At 46.1% G+C, this 25,615-nt stretch overlaps 1 protein-coding gene across 1 annotated transcript in view; it reads left to right on the top strand.

Moving 5' to 3' along the window:
- The window catches only part of Clcn6 (chloride voltage-gated channel 6), a 39,865-nt gene that overhangs the window by 169 nt on the left and 14,081 nt on the right, over positions 1-25,615 (top strand). Inside the window, exons 2-11 of the mRNA XM_052714975.1 lie at positions 697-756; positions 7,651-7,716; positions 8,281-8,346; positions 10,072-10,138; positions 12,913-13,019; positions 13,628-13,754; positions 21,823-21,890; positions 23,230-23,288; positions 24,201-24,333; positions 25,394-25,507. Coding sequence (XP_052570935.1) covers positions 697-756; positions 7,651-7,716; positions 8,281-8,346; positions 10,072-10,138; positions 12,913-13,019; positions 13,628-13,754; positions 21,823-21,890; positions 23,230-23,288; positions 24,201-24,333; positions 25,394-25,507 — 867 coding nt within the window. The remainder of the gene's footprint in view (positions 1-696; positions 757-7,650; positions 7,717-8,280; positions 8,347-10,071; positions 10,139-12,912; positions 13,020-13,627; positions 13,755-21,822; positions 21,891-23,229; positions 23,289-24,200; positions 24,334-25,393; positions 25,508-25,615) is intronic.

Raw genomic sequence — 25,615 nt, 5'->3', positions numbered from 1 at the left:
GATGACAAGAGGCGTTGCCGGGGGTGGGGCCGAGCCGAACTGCGCCGGCAGGTGGCTGCGGGTGGGGCCCGGGGACCGCTGCCCGAGCTTTGCAAGCATCCGTCTTTCTTCGCGTGCTCAAGTCAGAGTTCTTTTCTCATAACCTTTCTCTGGAGTCTAAGGGAAGATCTCGGCCAGCTTGGGTTAATGCCATCCGTATTTTCTTTTATTTCCATCAGAAAGGAGTTTTGAATGAAGCAGGCATTTTCAGAATGAACCCTTTGGCAGGACTTGATGCTCATGCAGTTGGTTTAGTTTCTCCAGCCTTTTCTTATTCTATCCTTTACTTTTTCTGGGTCACTGATGATCCAGCTTTCTCCTGCAAAGCAACCTGGGAAAACTTGAGTTGTGTTCTCAGAGTTGATACGTTCCCTCTGATTTCATATTCGGTCTGTTGTCAAATGAATCCCGAATGTTCTCCACCCTAAGCTGCCATCAGACATCTTTCAGATGTCCTGAAGGTGAGCGTTATGATGGGAGAATGTGTCAATCAATAGAAATGTAGATTACAGCTAGTGACTAAATACCCATCCTAAATGTGTTTTTGAAATTCTGTCCTGTTTGATGATGGCACCAGCTGATTTAGATTTTAGTAAAACTTCCTTCCTTCCACCCTTAACCTAAAAAGGTCTCCATTCTGTGAATCTCTTTTTCTAGACCATCCTCGGGGAAACACAGGAAGAGGAGGATGAGATCCTTCCAAGGAAAGACTATGAGGTGAGGTATTCGGATGCTATCTTGGGTAACTGAAGTAGTGAGAGGCCTGGCAACTTCAGACCTCCAACCAGAGATGTTCTTTGACCTTCTGCCCCAAGGTGTGATGAGGGGAAGAGATAACTGACCTGGGAAATGCTGCCTAGCAAGTGCTTTTCTCACCTTAACCCCCAGACAAGGTCTGGTGTTAATGCATTACAGTCTACCTGGATACAGAGGGTGTTTGCTGTTAGACTTTTATCCCAGGGTTGAAGCTCTTTACTCTGAGTACCCGTAACAGAGTTGTTAGGAGACCTTGCTTCCCTTTGTTCTGACCTTTTGGGTTTTGTTTTTCAAAACAGAGTTTCCCTTTGCAGCATTGGCTGTCCTGGAACTAGCTCTGTAGACCAGGCTGGCCTGGAACTCACAGAGATCTGCCTGCCTCTGCCTTATGAGTGAGGTGAGTGCTGGGATTAAAGGCATGTGCCACCACAGCTTGGCTCATTCTGACCTATTCTTCATTATAGTTTCTACTTTCGGGTATAGGACTTTTAAGAGTGTGGGGCCACAGTCTTGTGGTGCCCCATTAGTCCAGCACAGGACTTGGGAGGCTGAGAGGAGAAGACCCCTTCTGGGAACTCACAGAGTCTGCTCCATCAAACCTATCCTTACCAAGACTCTCACTCTTGTTTGTAGGTGATAGCATGGTCTTGTGGATTTTATGGGTAAATGTCTCTTCATTTAAATCTTTAATATTTCCAAATTAGCCATCTCCACATAGGAGCTTGTGGAGAGCAGTTTGTTTTATGTACCCAAGAATAAATCCATTCTGACACTTAATCAGGAAAATCTGCTCAGCTTGAATCTAAGGGTCAACTAGAAATCCTTCTGTCAACATGTTGGGTAGAGTGGCACATTTCTGTAAACCCCAAAAAGAAGAAGACAAAAACCCAAAACTCTCTATTGAAAAAAATATATATCTATATTTTTAAATTTGAGACAGAGTTTCTTAAAGCCCAGGCTGGCCTGAAACTTTTTATTCATAACCACAAACAGCAAGGTACCTATACAAAGCTTATTGGAAAAAAGTTGCTAGAGACCAAGAGAAGATAATGGGGGAATGAATGGCATTGAAGTACATTGTATACATGAATGAAAATAATTAAAATACTAAAGATTTCAACTGTGGAGGTCAGGGGTGGAGAAGCTGCTCATTCTCCAAACCAGAGAACAATATATACAGCAGAAATAAAAGGTCAGCTGCAGGGAAGGAGAACAGCCTCCGGCAGACAAGGTCATGGATTCCCTAGTGTATGTGTACCAAAGGAGCTTCCCTCAGCAGCTTGACTGAGGTGTCCAGGCACAGATGATGCACTTTATCCAATTAAAGTAGATCATACCAGCTGGTCGTGGTGGCGCGTGCCTTTAATCCCCAAGGCAGAGGCCAGCCTGGTCTACAGAGTAAGTTTCAGAACAGCCAAGGCTACACAGAGAAACCCTGTCTCCAAAAACAAACAAACAAAAGTGAATCATTCCATGTGGTTCTAAGTGTATCTACAGAAGTACACAACTGTCGCCGGGTGGTGGTGGCGCATGCCTTTAATCTCAGTACTTGGGAGGAAGAGGCAGGCGGATCTCTGTGAGTTCGAGGCCAGCCTTGGTCTCCAAAGCGAGTTCCAGGAAAGGCGGCGCAAAGCTACACAGAGAAACCCTGTCTCGGAAAAACAAAACAAAACAAAAAACCCAACCAAACAAAAAAGACGTATACAACTGTCACTAGTCAATTTGTCAATTTTAGAACACTTTTTCATTCCAGAAGGAAACCATACTCATTAACAATCATTGAACATCGTTCCTCTTGCCCCTGACCTGCTTTTTTATTTATCTGGGGATGGGGAGGAATGATATCTTTCTTTTTTTTTTTATTTTAAAATTTATTATTAGGGCCTAGAGAGATGGCTCAGCAGTAAAGAGCACTTTTCCAAGGGTCTTGGGTTCGATTCCCAGCACCCACATGGTGGCTCACAATGGTCTGTAGCTCCAGTTCCAGGGGAATCTAATGTTCCCTCTGGCTCTGTGGGAAATAGGCACACTTGTGGTACACATACATACATGCAGGCAAAACACTCAACACACATAAATCATAAAATTTAATGTTACTGTCAAGAGGTGGTGTCGTGTTTTGAGGATCACAAATGGAGGGCAGAGAACAGCTTTGTGGAGTCATTACTCCATGTGTTACTCACTGAGCCATCTAGTCAGTTGTTTGTTTTGTTTTGCTAGACAGGGTTTCTTTGTGTAGCTCTGGCTGTCTTGGAACTCACTCTGTAGACCAGGCTGACTCAGAGATCAGCCTGCCTCTGCCTCCTGAGTGCTGGGATTAAAGGTGTGTAATTGCCTGGCCAGACTTTTTTTTTTTTTAAGACAGGATCACTCTATGCAACCCTTGGTGGCCTCCAATCCAACAATCTGTTTGTTTTAACACCACATCCAGCTTAAGCAGCCATTAATCTTTCTGCCTCTGTAGATTTGCTCCTTCTGGTCAACTGAAACTTGTTTGTGGAGCCCTGATGTGGGACAAAGATCATTCCCTTTCCTCCCTGGAGGGAAATAAACTGTCCGTGGCTGGATTAAAAGGAGAAAGACAGGTACACAACTGTGAGCTAGGTGCAGCTGGAGAGGTAGATAAGATAGCCTCAGGAGAGGGAGGATGGGTATAGGCAACTGCAGAAGAGAGTACTTGGTTTTAATTTTTTAAATTTGACATTTAAAATGGAGGTATCTTAATTGGATTTTACATGGGTCTTAGGGGAGATAGATGAACAGAGCTCGGGTCATCTACTAGATCTTTATCCTGCCTTGTGGTGCAGGCTCCATCAGACAGACCTTGTCTGGGACAGAGTTCAGGCCATCTACTAGATCTTCATCCTGCCTTGTGGTGCAGGCCCCGTCATCTTCCCCTGTTGACAGGGCTGGAGACAGATTCCCAGCATTTGACTGTCGTGTGCTGCATCCTGCCCTTAGGTGACAGAGACTCCAGAGAAAGCACTTCCTCTTACTCTCACCCAACTCTGTACCCCATTTTTGACACCAGATACACGAGACTTATTTACCCACACCAAGGAGTTCTCTAGCAGAACTGGCTGGCAGGGTGGAGGTAGCAATAGATCCCATAGGTTGAGGGGTCCGTCCACTTGACTGTCTCTCTTCAGATACCTGTTGAAAGTGGTAGGATTCTTGGGAGGTAGAGGCAGTGGATCTCTGTGACTTTGAGGCCAGCTTGGTCTCCAGAGTGAGTTTCAGAACAGCCCGAGCTACATAATGAGATCCTGTCTCAAAACAAACAAACAAACAAACAAACAAATAAAAAGGAAAGTGTTAGGTTGTCCTGCTGCCCTGATCTGATTATATTGGTAGAGCCACTCACAGAACTCAGGGAAACAAGGTTTGGGGCAACTTGTTTATTAATAAGGGGTATAATAAAGGGTATAGTATAGATGTATAAGCAGATGTGCAGGTGAGGTGCGAGGTGTTTCCATGCTCTCCTGGAGAGCCACCCTTCCAGCACCCTCGTGTTACATAGGTTGACGATGGCATCCTTGGCCATTGGTGAGCAGCTTAGTCTTCAGCTCCTCTTCTCCCAGAGGTCAGAGGTTAGAAATGAAAGTTTCTCTCCCCTCCTTCTCTTTTTCTCTTTGAGGCACGATGTCACAGGACCTGGGAATGTATCTCAGTGGTAGAACACTTTTCTAGCATGTGCAAGGTCCTGGGTTTGATCCCAGTACAACAAAGGAAGGAGGAAGGATAGGGAGAAAAATAGAAATCCCTACAGAACATTGATTGGGTCTTGCCATGTACTCTAGGCTGGCCTTAAACTCTTCTGAGTGCTGTATTACAGGTGTGTGCCTGGATAAAAGTCGAACTTTCTAATCTTATCTCAGTGTCTGTGGTGGCCAACCGCATTCTGGTTCTCTTTAGGGGCACAGCTCTTAGCCCAGTCGTTGAAACAGCATACAGAAGGCATTCTTCACACACTGGAGATCCAGGGGTCTGAAGGAGTTGATTTTCAGGTGATAGGAGAAAGACTGCTTATGCATTTCACTGTAGCACAAAAAGAGACCAATAGGTTGCAGCATCTTAATTTTCTAGTTTGTTCCTAGAAAGTAGTTACTCTAATAAACTTTCCTAAAGAGTGTGTGTGATAGTTTGAATGTAATTGGCCCCCATCAGCCCATAGGGAGATGTGGCTTTGTTGGAGTACGTGTGGTGTTGTTGGAGGAAGTGTGTCACTGGAGGTGGGCTTTGAGGTCTCATATATGCTTAAGCCATGCCCAGTGTCTCAGATCACTTCCTCGTGCCTGCAACATATAGAACTTTCACCTACTTCTCCAGCACCATATCTGCTTGCATGCCACCATGTCCTACCATAATCATAATGGACTGAACCTCTGAACTGTAAGCGAGCCACCCCAATTCAATGTTTTCCTTTATAAGAGTTGCTGTGGTCATGGTGTCTCTTCACAGCAAGAGAAACCCTAAGTATGTATGTGTGTGTGTAAATCTGTATATATGTTTAGTCTCTCGTGAATAAATCCACTTTCCTTGCACATTTTCTTCCTGTGTTCTGCTTGTTTTTTAATCAGAAAGAGAATATTTTTTAAAGATTTTGTTAATGTGTGTGGGTTTCCGTGTGGATAGGCACATATGAATGCAGGTGCCTACTGAGTCCAGAAGAGGGTTGTCAGGGCCTAGAACTGGAGTTGCTGGCACTTGTAAGCCACCATGTGAATGCTGAGAACCAAACTTGAGTCTTCTGGAAGAGTAGCAAGTGCACCTAACAGCTGAGCCGTCTCTCCAAGCCCCAGTGATTTTCTTCTTTAATATGTAAACCAATCGTAGGCCCAGAGTATACAAGGTAGAATGATTTGAGTAGCACACATAAATTCCTGGACTCCATCCCCAGCACTGCAGAAACCAGACATGATGGTACACACCTGTAATCCCAGCCCTTGGCAGAGAAAGGCAGGAGGATCAGAAGTTTAGGGTCATCTTTAGCTTCATAGTAAGTCTGAAGCCATCCTGGTCTGCATGAGATCCTGTCTTAAGAGAAAAAAAAAAGTACACACCAAAAGAAATTTCTATACCCAGATGTGAATGTTCAAAACACTGCTTTCAGATGTTTTCCCATTACATGTGTCTAGTTCTGTTAAATTAAAATACAATTGTGTTATACATTTTAGATTTTTGTTTTTGTGGTGCAGGGTAACCTCTCTATGTAGCTCCAGGCTACATCCCTGACCCTTGATTATACATTTTATTCTGCATTTTGCTTTTTTGTTTTGTTTTTTGAGAGAGTCTCACTATGTAGCCCCGACTGGGCTAGAACTCACAATGTAGACCAGGCTGGACTTGAACTCAGAGGCCTGCCTCTGTCTCTCAAGTGCTGGGATTAAAGGTGTGTGCCACCACACCTGGCTTGCATCTTGCTTTAAAAAAAATTTTTTTTTAATTACATATATGGAGCTGGAGAGATGGCTCAGTAGTTGCTCTTACAGAAGACATGAGTTCTGTTCTCAGCACCCTTATGATGGTTCACACCATCTGAAACTCTAGTTCCAGGGGATCCAACACTTCTGACATCCACAAACACCAGACACACACACACACACACACACACACACACACACACACACATACATTTTTTTTTTTTTTTTTGGTTTTTCAAGAAAGGGTTTCTCTGTGTAGTTTTGGTGCCTGTCTTGGATCTTTCTCTATAGACCAGGCTGGCCTTGAATTCACAGAGATCCGCCTGGCTCTGCCTCCTGAGTGCTGGGATTAAAGGCGTGCACTACCACTGCCTGGCCTTACATCTTGCTTTTTTATCACTTCTTTTTCCTCTTAATGAGTCTGAACCTTTTTCATATCTGGTGATAAAGACTTTACTATAATGGTTTGATTGCTACCAGTCTTGAGTGTATGATAATTGATTTACCTACCATCCGTTATTACTCTAGGACTCTTATAAGAAAGGAATTTGGACTTGCTCCCAGCAGTCAGGGATGGATTAAATTTTTACACATCACACCTATATTTGGCTGACAGGGCAATGTCCAGCTTGCTTATTAGCTGATGTGGCAGTAGAGGTGGTTACGGGGAGGGGCGAACACAGGCTGGACTTTTTCTTTGTTGACAGACTGCTGCTTCTCTCACAAGACCTAAAAATGAAATAATTTCCTCTGGATGTCACGCCAGCTGTCCTTGGCCCACCTGCACGTGATCTGTGGGTGTCTGTGATCTCTGGAAGGAACATGGCTGAAGGAATGCTGCCTTAGGTGTAGAAATCAGAGGAGCTGGGTTGAATCTGGCCCTCTTCTGACATAAAAGAGAAGTTGCTTTTAAAAATAGAGCCCATCTGGGTCTGCCTTGTGGCTAACCTCATTTTCATGGAAGCCACCTATAAAGAGAATTAGAATTAGTTGATCTGGGTTAACTTAGTTCTGGTTCATTGAAAGTTTGTTCACATTTAAGGAATAAGTTGGGCAAGACTGGTGGTAGCTGAAGCTCTTAACTATTTTGTAGAAACAGGAAAATCTGTCTTTTTCTTTTTCCCAGGCTGGGATGGGACATAGGGCCTCATGTACCCTACCCTACCACTGATCCCTAAAAATATGACACCGAAGGCTTTCCCCTGAGTGTGAAGTGCTCCCCAGAAGCAGTAGGTTGAGTCACTGCACATGTGACTCCCTGGGGATCCCATTAATGCAGAGATTCAGAAGCTGCCTGCCACAGGGTCAGAGTCTGCATTTACACCGAGCCTTCCCTGGTACTGCCAATGATGCCCACCGAACAGGAGGAACCTGGACAAGCTTTCCTTATGTTAGGTTTTGCCAGTTCTTCATCACTCTTGTGTCCTTTCAGAGTCTGGACTATGACCGCTGCATCAATGACCCTTACCTGGAGGTATTGGAGACCATGGATAATAAGGTGAGCCCACAGAAGCTCATCTCTTAGGACTGAAGAGGTCTCAACAGCTTACTTTCTGTCCTCATGGGACCCATAGAAGTGTCCTTTCTCTTTTTTCTTTAAACCTTTTCATGAAAGAGTGTCATATAAATCCCTAGACCCTGCTGCTGAGATGTCTCAGCAGGAAAAGACTCCTGCTGCCAGGCCTTCAACCTGCATTTGATCCCCAGGACCCAGATGGTGAAAGGAGAGAACTCTGTCTCTCTATCTCTATCTCTCTGTCTCTGTCTCTGACACACACACACACACACACACACACACACACACACACACACACACACACACGGTGGTGGCACGTGCGTGTCCCACCCATACATAGAAAATCCCTAGACTTCCTCCTCACATCCAGTGTACCCCCAGTCAGTATACCCAGCTCGGCCCCGTAAGGTTCATCAGTGTCATTGTGAAGCCCTGAGGTTGCCCCTCCCCACCATTCCGCTGTCTCTGTAGAGTTAGTCCCGAGCTGCTTAGCCAAGATGCATCCTTTCCGTGTTACAAATGGACCGTTCTTTTCCCTGTGAACAGAAAGGGCGAAGATACGAGGCGGTGAAGTGGATGGTGGTGTTTGCCATTGGCGTCTGCACTGGGCTGGTGAGCAGTGGGACGTGCTGGGGGATTGGAGGGAGAGCCTTGCCTGGTGACCAACCTTTGTCATGTGTCACTGTAACATTTGTAGCATTGGGATAGTTGTCACTCTGTTTAAGACTGCCTTTTCTTTTTCCTTGTTCTTTTGAAAATTAATTATCCTGGCCTGGTTTTTCACATTACTTTTGCTTTTGCTTTGTACTACAGAAGTGAGTCATAGGCACTGGGCTATCCAAGCACTCAAGGCTTGCTTGGTCAGAGCTTAGTCTCTCTGATAGGATTATAGAGCATGACCCATGCCGGCTGGTAAGTAAGCCAGTCCTTCTTGCTGGTGGCAGGTAATACACAGAAGATAGAGCCAGTGGATGTTGAGCTTACACTGTCCTGCTCACATTGAGTTGGCTGTGGTGGGTGAAGGGGTATGCCAGAATGAATAGGGCTCTTGGATTCCCCGAGTTCACAGATGGATCACAGACAGGGGAAACTGGACATATCATCAGAGATAATGGTAGCAGTTATGTCTGGGACCATAACTATGGACTTAATGTCACTAGAACCGAAGAAGAGACGCTGGAAAAGTTAGCACCCAGTGGGAAGATACATGCCAAATTTGACTTCTATTAGTAAAATGGCAGAGAGAGGCTCAGCCTTGTTATCACCGTTCTCAGGACTTGACCACAGTCTTGCACTTAACTCTCCATGACATACCTAGGTAGTGTGTACATGTTTCATGTCACACAGCCCTAAGGGACAACCAGTCCCTTCACTTGTACTCTGGAGATTTTTACTGTTGTAAATTTGCAAGGAACATATATATAGCGGCCGGGGTGCAGTCAGGAGGCCTGTTGGCTGATATCTGAGGGCATCACGGGGATGAAATGGGGTCGATTAATTGTTTTATATCATTTCAGTGTGTGTGGTGGAGGCGGTCACTAGAACAAAGCACCTGTCCTGTGTGTTTCTGGTTGTGGCTCTCCCTGTCGTAGTCATCTTTGCATGTAGATGTTAGTTTGTCCTGTGATTGTTGTAGCCCTTTAACTGCCTCATCAATACCCTCATCCCCACAGGCGCTACGAAGGCCGCCGCCTCTGTTGTGTAGCTGCTCCAGCCCTAACTCTTCTCTCACTCTTTGATCTGTCTCCACTCTCTGCTTCAGTTAGAGACCTCTAGGCTGGCGGGAGGCTGGAGTTAAAGCAAAAAGCCTTTGACCCCTGGTCTCCCACGTTAGAAGGCTTCCTGGGCCTCCCTTAAACTCTGTGCAGTGGAACAGTGGCACATAGGTTCTCAGGTAGCCAGCGACTGATACTGGTTCTCAGTCAAAATTATGACTTAGAAAATAAGAATACCAAGCACCTATGCCCAAGTAAATGCCCTTTAAAGTAGCATTCTAAGCCCTATGCTTGTCCGGCTAGGCACCACTGAAGACATTTGGGCTAGGCTTTTGAGTCCTCCTTTGGAAATTGCTGAGTGGCTCCCCACGTGACTCAGCTGTAACTCTCTAACTGAGAGACTCTTCCCATCTTTTTCTGTGCCTTTTTTACTCTGCTTCACTTCCTCTTTTCTTTGGAAGGCAGTGGGGCCAGGCTGGGGCAGGATCTGTGACTAGTTCACTGCCCTGCTGCTGCCACCGCCGCCGCCGCCACCACCACAACCGCCACGAGCAACCACTGGAAGTGCAGTGAGGCTCTTAAGGGAGAGACAAGATGTGTGACTGTCTCTTACTTTTCCCAGGTGGGTCTCTTTGTGGACTTCTCCGTGCGGCTCTTCACCCAACTCAAGTTCGGAGTGGTTCAAACCTGTATCCTTTTCACGACTCTATTGTTTCAGGCCCCTGGATTCTTGAGACTCGGTTTAACAGTAAATGTGGTATTTGAAAGAGGTTTTTAATTGTCACTAAAGGCAGGAAAACAAGACCTTTTTGAGACAGGGTTTCATGATATAACCTTGGTTGTCCTAGAACTCACTAGACCAGGTTGGCCTCAAACTCTTCTTTTTTGTTTGTTTGTTTGTTTGTTTTGTTTTTTGAGATAGGATTTCTCTGTGTAGCCTTAGAGCCTGCCCTGGAACTCACTCTGTAGACCAGGCTGGCCTCGAACTCACAGAGATCTGCCTGCTTCTGCCTCCCGAGTGCTGGGATTAAAGGCACACGCCACCACCGCCTGGCCTCAAACTCTTAAGATCCACCTGCCTCTGTCACTGCCTCTGCCTCCCAGGTGCTGGGATTAAAGGTGTGCACCACTGCACCCAGCTTAGGAAAGGAGGACTTTAATGAGGATGTTGATGCTCTAGGTGGGTAAGACACAAATGCCCAGAGAAGTCTTTGCTCCCAAGGCCATGTATTCATTCAGTGTTCGATGAACGGATCCTACTAATGTCAGGACAACAGAACTCAACAAGACGTTGCCATTTGCAGACATGTCCTGTTGGTACAGGAACGCCAGCTAGAGACGCAGAGCCCAGTCCACACGCTGAGATGTGATGACTGACAGTCGAGCTCAACAGTCTAACTCGTTGTATGGCAGAGGCTGGCTTGAAACTCTGATATACCTGCTTCAGTCTTCCAAATGCTAGGGTTCCAGGTCTGCCCCACCCACCTCCTGGTTTGGGGTTGAAGATATAAAAGAGCAAAACAAAAGACTGAACGATGGCAGGTATAAGATCTTCAAACTCCAGAGGCACAGGTTGGAGACAAAGACATCGTCTTAGTCCTTGATCTTAAAGCTTGACCACATTAGACACTCCATTTAACATTAAAGTAAATACTCCATTTAAGAATCAAATAAGAAACCCCCAAACAACAGCAAGCAAATGCTATACATAAAGGGAAACCCAAGTTTACTGCCTGGGGTAGGTCTTCCCTGCATCCAAGAAACAAAGTTAGGGCCGGGCAGCGGTGGCACGTGCCTTTAATCCTGGGGAGGCAGAGCCAGGTGGATCTCTGTGAGTTTGAAGCCAGCCTGGTCTATAGAGACAGATCCAGGACAGGTACCAAAACTACACAGAGAAACCCTGTCTTGAAAAACTGAAGAAGAAAAAAAAAGAAAGAAAAAAACAAAGCTAGACTTCTTGGTGCTCATTGTGGTCTCAGCTACTAGGGAGACTGAGGCAGGAGATGTGCAAGTTCAAGACCTACGTGGGCTGCAAAGTGGGTCCCAGGCCAGCCTGGCCAATGTAGACCATGCCTCACAATGAAAAGCAAAACAGAGGGCTGGGGCTGTAACAGTGGTAGAGCACTCGTGTGGCACGTGCACAGCCTTCTTATCAATCTAATACCACATGAGAGAGACAGACAGACAGTTCATCTCCACACATCTAGAAAGAATGCCTACATCATATCAGAACAAAATCAAACCCCCCAAGGAGTTCCCAGAGGAAGACATGGAATGGCCAAAAAGCTCTGGCAAGAAACGAGAGCATCCGCATTCCTTTGCTGTAGCTCCTAAATGCCTTCTCAGATGTGGACCTTAAATATTAAAGACGGCTTTCGTGACAGCTTTATGACAGCAGAAGCGTGAATCACCAAATGAGGGAATGGAGAAATTATGCTTCATTCACACACTGTAATTGTATGCAGAAGTTAAAGTAACTAAGCCACAGCTATGTGTACCAACATGGCTAATTCAGGCAGTGTCGCACCGAGACTCTGTGTGATGGTACAGTAGGGAGTCGTAGGAACACAAGGTGCACAGCAATGGGGTGCAGTACTCTCAGGTTAGTGGGATCCCCTGAGTGGGAGGGAGGAAAAGGAAGTTTTGAGGGGATAGTTTATTTTTAGTGATAGCCAGTACCATATAGGGCTTAATGTTGAGGTTTGTTCAAGTTGGACTTTGGGAAACGTTGGTCACTTTTTGTAATGTTTGGGGTGGGGAATTCCATAATCTTAAAGTTTTTCATTTATTTTGTGTATGGGGTTGGGTGTGCACATGCCGCTGTGTATGGAGGTCAGTGGATAACTTATCTCCTTCCACTGTGTGGGTCTCAGGGATCCAGCTCAGACTGTCAGGCATGGCAGCAAGCACCTTTACCCAGGGATCTGTTGGGCCAGCCCCTAAAGTGACTCCTTTTTGTTTGTTAGTTTGTTTTGGGACAGGGTCTCATTTAGCCCTGACTGGCCTGAAATATGTAGACCAGGCTGACCTTGGACTCACAGGGACCCACCTGCCTTTGCTCAGACTAAAGATATGCTCTGCCACACCCAGCTGAAGTAGTTCTAGGGGCTGGAAAGATGGCTCAGCAGTTAAGAACACTTGCTGCTCTCCCAGAGGACCCGAGTGTCATGCCCAGCACCCATAACCTCACAACCACCTCACAAGCTCACCACCCTGTAAGTCCAGCTCCAAGGATCCAACACTTTCCTCTGGTCTCTTTAGGCATCTGCACACAAGTGCGTATACACCTATTTTCACACACACACACACACACACACACACACACACACACACACACACACACGTTTAAAAGTTATTGTGTGTGGAGCATGGGGATATGCACTGAGCAGCTATCATGGCTGCCCTGTTTGGAGTGTGATGGGCACGTGACTGAGAGCCCTTTTCCTTGACTCAGCCTCTGTAGCGGTGGAAGAATGCAGTCAGAAAGGCTGCCTGGCCCTGTCCCTCCTTGAACTCCTGGGTTTTAACTTGACCTTCGTCTTCCTGGCAAGTCTTCTTGTCTTGATAGAGGTAAGGTGGTTTAGAAATTGACTGTATATGAACACTGTGCACTTTATTATTTTATTTTATTTTTTTTATTTTTTGGTTTTTCAAGATGGAGTTTCCCTGTGTAGCCCTGGCTGTCCTGGATCTCACTCTGTAGACCAGGCTGGCTAGATCTGTGTGCTTAATGTTCTTCAGCTACCTGTTGGGAAACAGGTACATGAAAGAGGCTTGTAGGTTTCTGCAAAAATTATCTATGTTCACTTGGAGATCTTTCTCGAAGTAAAGCCTATAGTGTTTGGTGAGATTAATGAGAAATGTATGGACGGGAAAGGTACTTTTTGTCCTCACCACCTTGGAATCCCCTGGAAAGTGGTTTACTGGTGTGTAGATCAGAATCTGGGGTGTGGTTCTGCAGTGATATTGAAAGGTCCCATGTGGTCAGACCACATGCAGGAGCTTGTTAGAATGCTGAGTCAGGGGTCAGGCTGGAGTCCAGCATCTGGCTGAACAAGTCCTCAGGGAGTGGATGCTGGGAAGGAAGACAGTGGGTATCCCTGCTTAGTTTTCTGGCTTGTTGAGTGTAAGCTGCAGAGTCAGTTTTTCATTTATTTGTGTGTTCCCTTCCCCAACAGCCAGTGGCAGCAGGTTCTGGAATCCCTGAGATCAAGTGCTATCTGAATGGTGTGAAGGTGCCAGGAATTGTCCGGCTCCGGACCCTGCTCTGCAAAGTCTTTGGGGTGCTGTTCAGTGTGGCTGGAGGTGAGGAGAGGCTTTCTACTCTTGCCATCAAGTGTTGAAGGCATCCTGTGCATTGATTAGGTGTGGGCTTATGGCTGCTCCTCCTCTGGTAATTGTACTTTCTGTGTGTGGCAGTTGCTTGTCTCTGGGACCCAATACATGACAGAAGCAACTTCAGGGAGGAGGCGTTTGTTTTTGCTCACAGTTTCAGAAGCATTTCAGTCCATTGTAGCTGTAGCTGGAAAGACAAAGGACAGTTCATGATGGAAGGCGTATGTTGGGGGCATCAGGAATCAGGAACCAGGCTGATTCTGATGATTCTGAGATATAAGGATCACGGGATTGGAGGTATCCTGGGCTGTGTAGGGCCACCTTGAAGTGACCCCTTGCCAGCCAAGCCCCATGTCCTGAGGCCCCACAGCCTTCAGAACAGCACTACACACAGGGGCTTCAAAACATGAGCCTGCCGGGGAAGCTCAGATTCAGACCACAGCACAGTTCAGTCCATGGAGTTTTGTTTCCTTGATCCTTGCCTTACCTTTCTCTTTCTTTTCTCTCCCCTTCCTCCCCTTCCTCCCCCCTCCTGCTCTCACCCTTGAACTCTCTCTCTTTCTCTTCTGAGTTAGCATCTCATTATACAGCCCAGGCTGACTTGTCTGTGGGCTTTCAAATGCAGACACTATTAGTATGTTGTCAGTCCCAGATACCCAGCAAAGACACCATTCTGTTTTGAAGAAGAATGGTCATGCAGTTGGTTTGTGGGGTTGGCTCTGGCAGAGTCAGCACACGTTTTGTGTAAATGGCTAGATGGCAAACATTAGCCTTGAAGGCTAAGAGAGAAAATCAAGAATATAGTATAGGAATTTGTGGAATCATGTACAATGTATACATTTCAGAATCCCAGCTATTAGGATTTTGAGATATAAGGATCACGGGATTGGAGGTATCCTGGGCTGTATAGTTCCAGGCCAATTTGGGCTACATAGTAAGAACCTGTCTCAGAAAAAGGGAAAAAGGTAAAATAATCCTTGCTTCTTGAGAGGTTGAGGCAGGAAATAAGTTCAAGGACAACCTAGGGTACAGAGTGAGTTCAAGGACAGCCCAGGGTACAAACTAGGTTCAGGGACAGCCTAGGGTACAGAGTGAGTTCAAGTGAAGCATTTATCTAATTATTCTTTATCAATAAAAACTCGGGAGTCAGATATTGAGGTGAGAACCTGAATGATCAGAGAAACATTGGAAAATCAACCAGTGACCTCCCCTCTATCTCCTTCCTTCATCCAGAACGGGCTGAGAGTCTTTCTGAACCCCTCCTTACTACTTCATGTGTCTCTCTATATGTCCTCACTCCTCCAAAACCTCTATAGCTAATTTGGTCAGCTAGTAGCTAGCTCTGCATTCAACGTAAACTTTATTGTCAGTCTCAGGAGTGTCAGAGTGTGATCAGAATATCCCACAACACTTCCCCTTTTTTGTCTAAATAAAAAGGGAAGGTTTTAACTCTAACCCAATAAAACTATATAAATAAGAACAATTATCAAGTAAGAATTACATTCACAATGTCCAGTCCATTTGCATTTTTCAAATTCAGAGAAATACTCCATTATTTATCCTATCTTGATGAGTCCAAAGTTTTATACCTAATACACTTTCTATTCTAACCTGTATTACCAGCCCAAAACTATCTTTTTTTACCTCAAAGCATTTTCTTAGATAAACAATTTAAGCTTTTATATTCTCAACCTATACACTTTATACCTCTTCTGTGAGTTTCTTTTCTGACTTTGGTAACAAGGAAAACTATAACTGTAATTATCTAGTCTTCAACTCCATCAGAGACCTGAGAAGGATGTAATATTACCTGAGTAAACATCTTCCAAAACTATAGAAATGACAGAAATAGCTGGCTGCCTGAACAGCCACCCAAGATTCCTCTGCTATGTTGAAGCATCCCTCTTTGGCCTACAGGCCTACAGACTTTTCTGTGAAGCAGGAAATTTGAAGGACTATCCTACCTTGTCTTGGCAAAGTTCAGCAGTCGCTTTCTTTTGTGTCTTAGCCAATTTGGACAGCATACTATCAGCAGTTGAGGCAAGGGCAGTTTCTTGCCCAAATAGCTAGCTTTACCACAATGAAAGCAGACTCCATATGGAGGTTCTTTGATGCCCATCATCTTCTTTGAAGTAGATTGGTGCTGCCAGGAGCAGACGTATCTCACTGTCATGAAAAGCCTAATGTTATTAAAACATCTTAAATACAATATTCTGTATGTCTCTGATGTGTTTGAAGACTACATATCTATCTAAAATATATATGTTTAACCTTGAAAACATACCTAGCATGACCACGTATTTGATTGTTAGATGACTAACTACTAACCTGTGTTTCTTTTTTTTTTTTTGGTTTTTCGAGACAGGGTTTCTCTGTGTAGCTTTGCGCCTTTCCTGGAACTCACTTGGTAGCCCAGGCTGGCCTCGAACTCACAGAGATCTGCCTGGCTCTGCCTCCCAAGTGCTGGGATTAAAGGTGTGCGCCACCACCGCCCGGCCCTTTTTTTTTTTTTTTAAAGATTTATTTATTTATTATGTATACAGCATGTATGACTGCAGGCCAGAAGAGGGCACCAGATCTCGTTACAGATGGTTGTGAACCAACATGTGGTTGCTGGGAATTGAACTCAGGACCTCTGGAAGAGCAGTCAGTGCTCTTAACCTCTGAGCCATCTCTCCAGCCCCCCCTGTATTTCTTAATTATCCTAAATATTTGAAATAATAACTTTCAAGGACTAGAAATTTACATTACATTGTTAAATGAACTGAATAGGTACAAGACTTTAAACAAGAAAAGAAACATATATAGAATATAACAAAAATAACCTTAAATTTGTATCAATACACAAAAATCTATACCAATATGAAATATTTGAGATTAATAGTTGCTTTGTAGTTTAAAGTAGATTCAATAATCTACCCTTTATCCTATCATCCATGTATCTCCCCCTTTTTTTTTCAGCAATGATCCTTGAATCTAACCTCCCTTGCTTAGTTTCTCCCTTACCATGACTAGTAACAATTTGCAACCAACCCCCCTGCAAAGATGATACATGTCAATAATCCACCAAACAACCAAAAACCACCCACCTCACCTCTTGGAAATGTCAGCATCATGTTCTTAAAATTACTAACTGTTGTCTGGGATCGATGGCATCTTTAGGGGACCCTGAGAAAATTGAGATAATGTTCAAGTTCTGGGAGAGTTAGCTGTTGTCCAGTCTCAGTGTGATGGGAAAGTGCAGGGCTTATCTGAAGTCCTGGCTAGAGTAGTCTGTGAGGCTGGGCCATCTCAGCTAACCATCTGAGTAGTTTGTAGTTCAAAGCGGATCTTTGGGTGACATTTGTCAGCTTAATGGCATTACCTCAATCCATGTGGAATCATTGTTGTGTGTATCAGAATTGCTAAAATGGTCTTTCAATAAAAAACCCTGAGCTTGATATTGGGGTAAATCCTGAAAAATCAGAGAGACAAAGGAACAACCCACTTCCACTACCTCTTACCTCACCAACTCCTCAGCCTGAAAAGACTTCCTAGCCAAAAGGCTTCTAACTGAAAGGGACGCTTCTGCTGAAAAGCCTTTAGTTCCGGTCTCCTCATGCCTTATATACCTTTCTCTGCCCAGCCATCACTTCCCGGGATTAAGGGCATGTGTGCTTCCCAGTAATGGGATTAAAGGTGTGTGCCACCACTGCCTGGCTCTGTTTTCTCTCATAGACTGAGTCAATTCTCATGTAGTCCAGGGTGGCTTTGAACTCACAGAGGTCCAGATGGATCTCTGACTTCCTGAGTGCTAGGATTAAAGGTGTGTGCCACCACTGTCTGGCCTCTATGTTTAATCTAGTGGCTTGTTCTGTTCTCTTATCTTCAGGCAAATTTTATTAGGTTACACAATATATCACCACAGTTGTGGGTCCCCATCATCGTTTTGGAGACCAAGGTTCCTGTTACAAATGGTCACAGTTTATTGCAGAAAACTTAAACATTTTAAATGTCATATGCAGCAGATCTCAGAGAGGCTAAAGGACCACAATCTTAAAAAAATACATCCAGGATACACAAGCTTAATTCCTAGTTACCTGATTCAGACTCAAGCCCAAAATCATGTATAGAAAGTTAGATGAAGCCTTTTTCTAGAATTAGTACTCTATATGACCATTAATACCACAACAGAAAGTTTAAATATATTATAAATTTTGAGATAATATTTATACATTAAGAAATGTTTTAAAGAGTCAAAATAAAACCAAAGGATTATGAGATTAGTTGCAACAGAATAGTCCCTTAATTTTGTTTTTTCTTCTGTTCCATATCAGGTGGCTCTTCTGACATGAGACAGATTTTTTTTTTTTTTTTAACAAACATGCTTGCATTTAGACAAGGAGAGAACCATGCTCCAACTCCAAAGCCAGCTTTGAATTGGTACTGCAAAAAGACCATTTGCCTTATTGTCTTTAGAGAACAGCAGAATCAAACATTTGGGAAGATTTATGAAATTTTATCCTGTTGGAAGTGTGCTATACCATGAGGCCAATTTATCCTTCCTCTTGGGACACTTTCTTTGGAAGGTTTGTTCTCTTTCGTCCACTGTCTCAGTTGTCCTGTGGTCTTCAGATCCCTTAGTTGGACGCTTTTGTTCTCCTGAAAGACAAAAACAGAACCCTCCCCAACCCTGACTTTGGGGAACTCTCCTTTTTGGCAGGTTATATTGATCAAATGAAAGGTATTTGTTAGTTTCATAAGTTAGTTTAAATTGAATGGCCATGCTGTTTGATGAACTAATGCTTCTCTTAATCAAGGGGTCTCTCCTGTTTGAATCTAATCTTTATCAATTTTGATGTGTATCCATAGCTTTTCTTCTCTTCTGGAAACAAAAGCAAAACCTCTTCCCGAATGTAACATAGATCCTGGTTTCCATTCTGAGGTCAGCACATCTTTAAGGTTTATAGGCTGATTAATTTAGCAGGTTTTTTTTTTTTTTTTTTTTTTTTTGCTATCCAATGTCCAGTTCCTAGAAGCTGAACATTTACTTCCTGAAGAGGACAGTCTGGATGCCAAGATTTTGGTGAAATTATTGTTACATCTGCACCTATGTCTACCAAACCCTCAATTTCAATGCTATTTATTTGTATTTTTAGCCTTGATCTATGATCATTTATAGAAGTGTGCCGAAATACTTGTTTTATGGTCTCTCCTGAAAATTTTGTTTTATCTACTGAAGCTGTTGTGTCATCCAGAGCAGTTTTTGTTTTTGTTTTTGTTTTTTTAAACTGGTTTTTCGAGACAGGGTTTCTCTGTGTAGTTTTGGAGCCTGTCCTGGAACTCACTCTGTAGACTAGGCTGGCCTTGAACTCACGGAGATCTGCCTGCCTCTGCCTCTTGAGTGCTATGATTAAAGATGTGTGCTACCACCGCCTGGCTCAGAGCAGTATAGTTTTTAACAACAGGTATTAAGTCTTTTAATTGCTCTGTGAAGGGGTTTCCCCAATGCTGACAGGGAATGTTTAAACCAAATTTGACACCACAGCCTTCAAGAGGCCCCCTAAGGCATTTCCTGATGGCAAAGGGTTACCTTGTCATATTGATCTGCATTCATTAGTCCAATGCCGGCTTTTACTACATCTCCTGCATATTCCAGAAGGCTCCTCAGGAAGAACAGTCAGTGCTCTTAACCGCTGAACCATCTCTCTAGCCCTGTCCTCTATTCTTAACATGGTGAAAACCTTAAAAAAACAAAACAAAACAAAAACTAATTCCTGGGACTGGAGAGATGGCTCAGTGGTTAAGAGCACTGGCTGCTCTTCCAGAGAACCTGAATTAATTCCCAGCAACCACATGGCGGCTTACAACCATGTGTAATGGGATGTGGCACCCTCTTCTGGCCTGCAGGCATTGCTGAGCTGCATGCTGGGTAGAAAATTCTGGTGGCGGACAGCCTGGCTGAGGGCAGCTGCAGCTGCTGGAGTGTGGCTGGGGGCTGAGAGTGTGTGGCGATGGCAGCAGCCAACCTGGTGTGGCAGCGGCCTGTGGAGGGAGTCCAGGAGAAGCCCAAAACCCACAGGGAAAGGGAGCCCACCACTTGAAAAGTAGACATGGGATGTGTGGGAAAAGCCTGTGTGTGGCGGGAAGCGAGGGCACCGGGCGCCTGAATGACAGAGCCAGCTGGTGGTTGGCAGCTACCTCTAGCAGCGTTTGGGGCCTAGCCACCTGTGGCATTTGGGGTTGGGGTCAAGCGGCAGCTAGAGGCTGCTCTAGAGAGGCTGCAATGGGAAAAGCCCAGACTTTGGAGGGGAGGGCCTGGGGAAGGAAGGAAAGCCAGCTGCGGCAATTATAAAGCCAGCAGTGAGCAGCTGCCCGTGATCTCGTGCTCCAAGTTGGGCACCATTGAAGTGTTTATCTAACTATGCCTCTCTTTTTTTCCAAGACAGGGTTTCTCTGTCTGGCTGTCCTGGAACTCGCTCTGTAGACCAGGCTGGCCTCAAACTCACTGAGATCCACTGGCCTCTGCCTCCTGAGAGCATCCCCACTGCGTGGCTCTAATTATTCTTTATTGGTAAACTCGGGAGTCTGATAGTGGGATATGAACTTGAATGATCAGAGAAGCAGTGGAGAAGTGACCAGTGACATACACACTCACTCTCTCTCTCCCATCCAAAAGGGACCAAGAATCTTTCTAAACCCCTCCCTACTACTTCCTGTGTCTCTCTATATGTCCTCAGTCCTCCAAAACCTCTATGGCTAATATTGGTCAGCTAGTAGCTGGCTCCCCCTCTCTGATTCATGGTAAACTTTACTGGAAGTCTCGGGAGTGTCAGAATGAGATCAAAATATCCCTCAATGTTCAAGGACAGATTGGGTTCAGTGCTTGCCTATAGTACAGAGTAAGTTCAAGGACAGCCTAGGGTACAGAGTGAGTTCAAGGACAGCCTAGGGTGCAGAGTGAGTTCAAGGACAGCCTAGGGTACAGAGTGAGTTCAAGGACAGCCTAGGATGCAGAGTGAGTTCAAGGACAGCCTAGGGTACAGAGTGAGTTCAAGGACAGCCTAGGATGCAGAGTGAGTTCAAGGACAGCCTAGGGTACAGAGTGAGTTCAAGGACAGCCTAGGATGCAGAGTGAGTTCAAGGACAGCCTAGGGTACAGAGTGAGTTCAAGGACAGCCTAGGGTACAGAGTGAGTTCAAGGACAGCCTTGGTAATGTAATGAGACCCCATGTAAAAATAAAACTAAACCATGCCTTACAGTGGCACATAACTTTAATCCCAGCACTCCTGTGGCAAAGGTAGCAGGCAAGTTTCAAGTTTGAGCCCAGCCTGGGTTTACATAGCATGTTCCAGGCCAGCCATGGCTGCATAGTAAGATGCTACTTCAAAACCCAAAAATAAACAGATAAAAGGGCTAGGAATATAGCTCAGTGGTAGAACACTTACCCAGGATACATAAAGCTGTGGGATTAATTCCCAGCACTATCAGTAAATAGTAAGGGATTAAATCTTAGTTCTCGGGCTGTACAGAAAAAGGTAGAGTGGGCCTGACCCACAGGCTGTGGTTTCCTGGCACTGGAATTTGAAGATGAGAATTACTATCCCATGTAGTAAGCGGAGTTTGTTTGAAGGGAATTTGAACTAGCCTGTGTGGGGGGGATGGGGTGGGACTAGGAGTAAACAACAACAACCTTAGATGTCACTCTTCAGGAGTTACCCATCTTGTTTTTTTGAGACAAGCTCTCTCACTGACCTGGAACTTTGCAGTTAGGCTGGGCTTGCTGGCAGGAGCCCCATGGGTCCTTCCTCCAGTGCCCCTGTGCTTGAGGACAGATGCACTCTTGTTTCTGGGGTTTAGGTTGGGTCCTTACGTTTGTGAGGAAGTACTTCACTGACTGGGCTGTCTCTCCGGCCCGGGCTCAGCTTTTACCTTGAAGAGTCAGTCAGAGTCATATGCTTGCTCGCATTTTCTAGTCGTTGAGAGGAAGGTTTACCTAGCAAAGTCTAGGCCAGAGGCCCTCTGCTGACTGTACCCTGCCTTTCTCCCCATTCCCAGGGCTCTTTGTGGGGAAAGAAGGCCCCATGATCCACAGTGGTGCTGTGGTAGGAGCTGGCCTCCCTCAGGTAAGAGTTGGTGGGCCAGGGTATGCATCCCTCAAAATGGGCCTCCTGGGTAAGCCCAGCAGATCTGCAAAAATCCTTTGGGATGTCCCTAGTGCCATTTCAGAACCTGTTGCCTTTTGGAGTTGAGATGAAAACTGTGGTCTGTCCCAGCAAAGCCCCTAACTGTGGCTCCTCAAAGTATAGCAACACTGCACCCAGTGTTGGGGGCAGAAACAGGAACCTGAGATAGAACTGAGACAGGGTGGTTGGTGGGTTACCACATGCTACAAGTGTCATGTGGCTGGAAGACTGGCTGACAGTCTCAGGTTGACCTTGCTCATTCCACATTATGTGATGCAACACTGGTCACAGGGCAGGCAGGTGTCACCTGTGCACTAGACTGTGTGTCCCAATTCCTTTCTTTCCTGGAGTCACATAACTGATTGGAGCCCTAAGCACAGATGAGGAGACTAAGGGGCTAGCTCAGGACCCAAATATCCTTTTAAAAATTAGGTTTCATTGACTGATTGGTTGAGATAGGGTCTCACTGTGAATTCTGACTGGCTTTGAACTCAAGGCCCTCCTGCCTCAGCCTCCTACTTGTCGAAGCTCATATTTTTAGGGGCTTTTTTAGACACCTGGGCTTTTGTTTGAGAAGTCTTGGTCCCTTGAGAACCATCACTTTTTTTTTTTTTTTTTTTTGGTTTTTTTTTTTTTTTTTTCGAGACAGGGTTTCTCTGTGTAGCTTTGCGCCTTTCCTGGAACTCGCTTTGGAGACCAGGCTGGCCTCGAACTCACAGAGATCCGCCTGCCTCTGCCTCCCGAGTGCTGGGATTAAAGGCGTGCGCCACCACCGCCCGGCTGAGAACCATCACTTTTGGACCTTCCCCTCCTGTTCTAAGAAAGGGACTTACTTACCTGGACTAGGGTTGTTGGGGCAAAGGACGAAGGCTCCGTTCCAGGGCCATTTGTTGTCTTACTTGCTGTCTTGCTCAAGTACCAGGCCTCCCAGAAATGAGCCTGGAAGTGGAAAGAGGCCAAGCATGGCGTGGGGGCCTGTGTGAGAATCTAGGGTGCCAGTGTCATCCCCTGAAAGAGCTAATGCCATCATATGCAGCTGGTCTAGGTCCCTCCCAGCCCCCAACTCTGCTGTCCCCTCTTCCTGACTCGTTGACAGTGCACAGGGTGAATCCTGAAGCTCCCATACCCTAGGTGACTTCCTTGTTTTGTAGCTTGCTGTCCTGGATGCTTCTCTTGCAACACATGTATGCAATTGCACAGACAAGTGGGCCTCCCTGGGGATCATGGGTTCCTGTGCTCTGCCCTCGTGGCCTCTCTAACTTTGTTTCCCCCATTTCAGTTTCAGAGCATCTCCTTACGGAAGATCCAGTTCAACTTCCCCTACTTCCGCAGTGACAGGTAAGCTTTGGGCGGTGCGGCAGCACCCTCACTCCACACTAGCCTGGCTCCCTAGGACCCCTGGCTGGCAGAAAAGGCAGGGCTCTGTGCTTTTTTCCTGAGAGTGAACACAGAGGACCAAGCTCTTGTCCTTTCCATTTGTCTAAGAGCCACTTCAGGCAAGGATGGTGCCTCAGAACTGGAAACCCAGCCCGGGAGGGGCACCCCGCCAGCTAGACTCGGTTGCCCTGGGTTTGTGTGTCACTGTCGGGCACCCCTTGCAGCATATGGAACACCTTCGTCTTCGTATCCCACAAGGCATGGCTTTCTGCTTAGACTCGCCGCCGCCGTCCTCACCAGGGCTCTGCTTTTGTGGGAACATGGTTCAGTAGCAACCATTGGATGGTCGCTGAGCTGGGAGCCTGTTCCATGTTCCTTTATCTGAATAAAGCCATTCAGATCGGAGAGCTCCTGCTCAGGGGAAGCTGTCGGCCCTGAGGGGATGAGATGCAGTGTGTTGGCTAACAAATACCTGCGCTGGGCCTCTGAAAGAAGGAAAGGCTAATTTTCCCTCACAGTTGTGAAGGTTTCAGTGTCCTTCATCTTGTGGCTTGGGGTGGGTTCCAGTACCCCCATGGTATACTCCAAATCACCTAACATCCTCCGACTAGGCTCCATTTCTCAAATTCCACGCCTTCCAGTAGTGCCTCAGGGTGATGGCCGTGAACACACTGGAGAACATTTCACGTTCAAGCTCAAGGATGTGGGGAGTGTGTAGCTCAGAGGCGGCTATGACTGCCTGTCAGGACCCTGCTGTGTGTGACCCTGACGCTTACGGCTGTGAGGGAAAAGGCTCATGGGTAAAGAAGTGTTCTGAAGGCTCTTTCTTAAATAAACAAGTGCACTCTCTCCCTCTCCCCTCCTCTTCCTCAGAGACAAGCGAGACTTTGTATCAGCAGGGGCGGCTGCTGGAGTTGCTGCAGCTTTTGGGGCCCCCATAGGGGGTACCTTGTTCAGTCTGGAGGAGGGCTCGTCCTTCTGGAACCAGGGGCTCACGTGGAAAGTGGTAAGGAGACTGTCCATGGAAGCCACCTCTTGGACCCAAGCACAAGTCTGGAATGTACCCGACCATCACTTGAAACACGTAACTGTCCTTTGGTTGGAGCTAGCAGACTGACTCCATGGAACCTCCCTGTCATAGCAGCCCTGGCCTCCAAACAGAGGACTTTTGTGCTCTTCCTACGAGTCCACTCACCTCCCAACTGTCCGTCCCGTGCCAAACGGCTGCTCTTCTGTCTTGTGAACCCTGTGCCGTGAAAATGTGCGAGTCTCTGTTGGGGAGGAGGGACGGCAGCACCGTGACTTGACCCGTCTCTGTTGTGTCCTCCTTCCTCCTGGGTGTAGGCCGTAAGGAGTTCTCAGCATCAGGCATTCGTGGAGGGTGGTGGGGCACCGACTCGAAGCCTGCCTTCTCCGAGGAAGGGCCTGGCAGTGCTTCCTAAACCCTGAACCCAGTCACCTCCGAAGGTCCCTTCTGGAGCCATGGGGTTTTTTTTTTTTTTTTTTTTTTTTTTGGTTTTTTGAGACAGGGTTTCTCTGTGTAGCTTTGCTCCTTTCCTGGAACTCGCTTTGGAGACCAGGCTGGCCTCGAACTCACAGAGATCCGCCTGCCTCTGCCTCCCAAGTGCTGGGATTAAAGGCGTGCGCCACCACTGCCCGGCTTGCCATGGGGTTTTGATCTTTGTTTGTTTTTGTTATTGTTTTGGTTTGGTTTTGAGACAGGATCTCACTGTGTAGACCAGGCTAGCCTCAGACTCACAGAGATCTCTGCCCTTTGAGTGTCTGTGCCACCACCCTGGTGGAGTAATGGATTTTCAAGGGACTGGCTGGCTGGCAGATGTCCCATGGATAGGGGCACTTGCTGCCATGCCAGACCTGAGTTGGTCCCTTGACACCCACACGGTGGAAGGAGAGGACTGACTCCCACAGGTGTCCTCTGACCGCCACAGACACACAGATATGTAAATGAGTGAATGAATGAATGAATGAATTAAAGGTGAGAGGACTGTCGGGAAGAGAGTGTGATGTCACCGGTGTTCTTTTTTTTTTTGGTACCTGTCCTGTAGCTCTTCTGTTCCATGTCTGCCGCCTTCACCCTCAACTTCTTCCGTTCTGGGATTCAGTTTGGAAGTTGGGGCTCCTTCCAGCTGCCCGGATTGCTGAACTTCGGTGAATTTAAGGTATGTCTTACCCTTCCTCCCAGGATATTTTACTTGACCCTGAAACTTGCTCTTAAGTAGGAACTAGAGGTGTAGGTGGCTGCTGCGTGAGCAGTGTGCCCGGGGGGC

Source organism: Peromyscus californicus, unplaced genomic scaffold, assembly GCF_007827085.1.
Source record: "Peromyscus californicus insignis strain IS unplaced genomic scaffold, ASM782708v3 Scaffold_5__1_contigs__length_169319896, whole genome shotgun sequence".
Classification (NCBI taxonomy): Eukaryota; Metazoa; Chordata; class Mammalia; order Rodentia; family Cricetidae; genus Peromyscus; species Peromyscus californicus.
The sequence above is the reverse complement of the archived record's forward strand: the minus strand, read 5'-3'. Positions and strand labels throughout refer to the sequence as shown.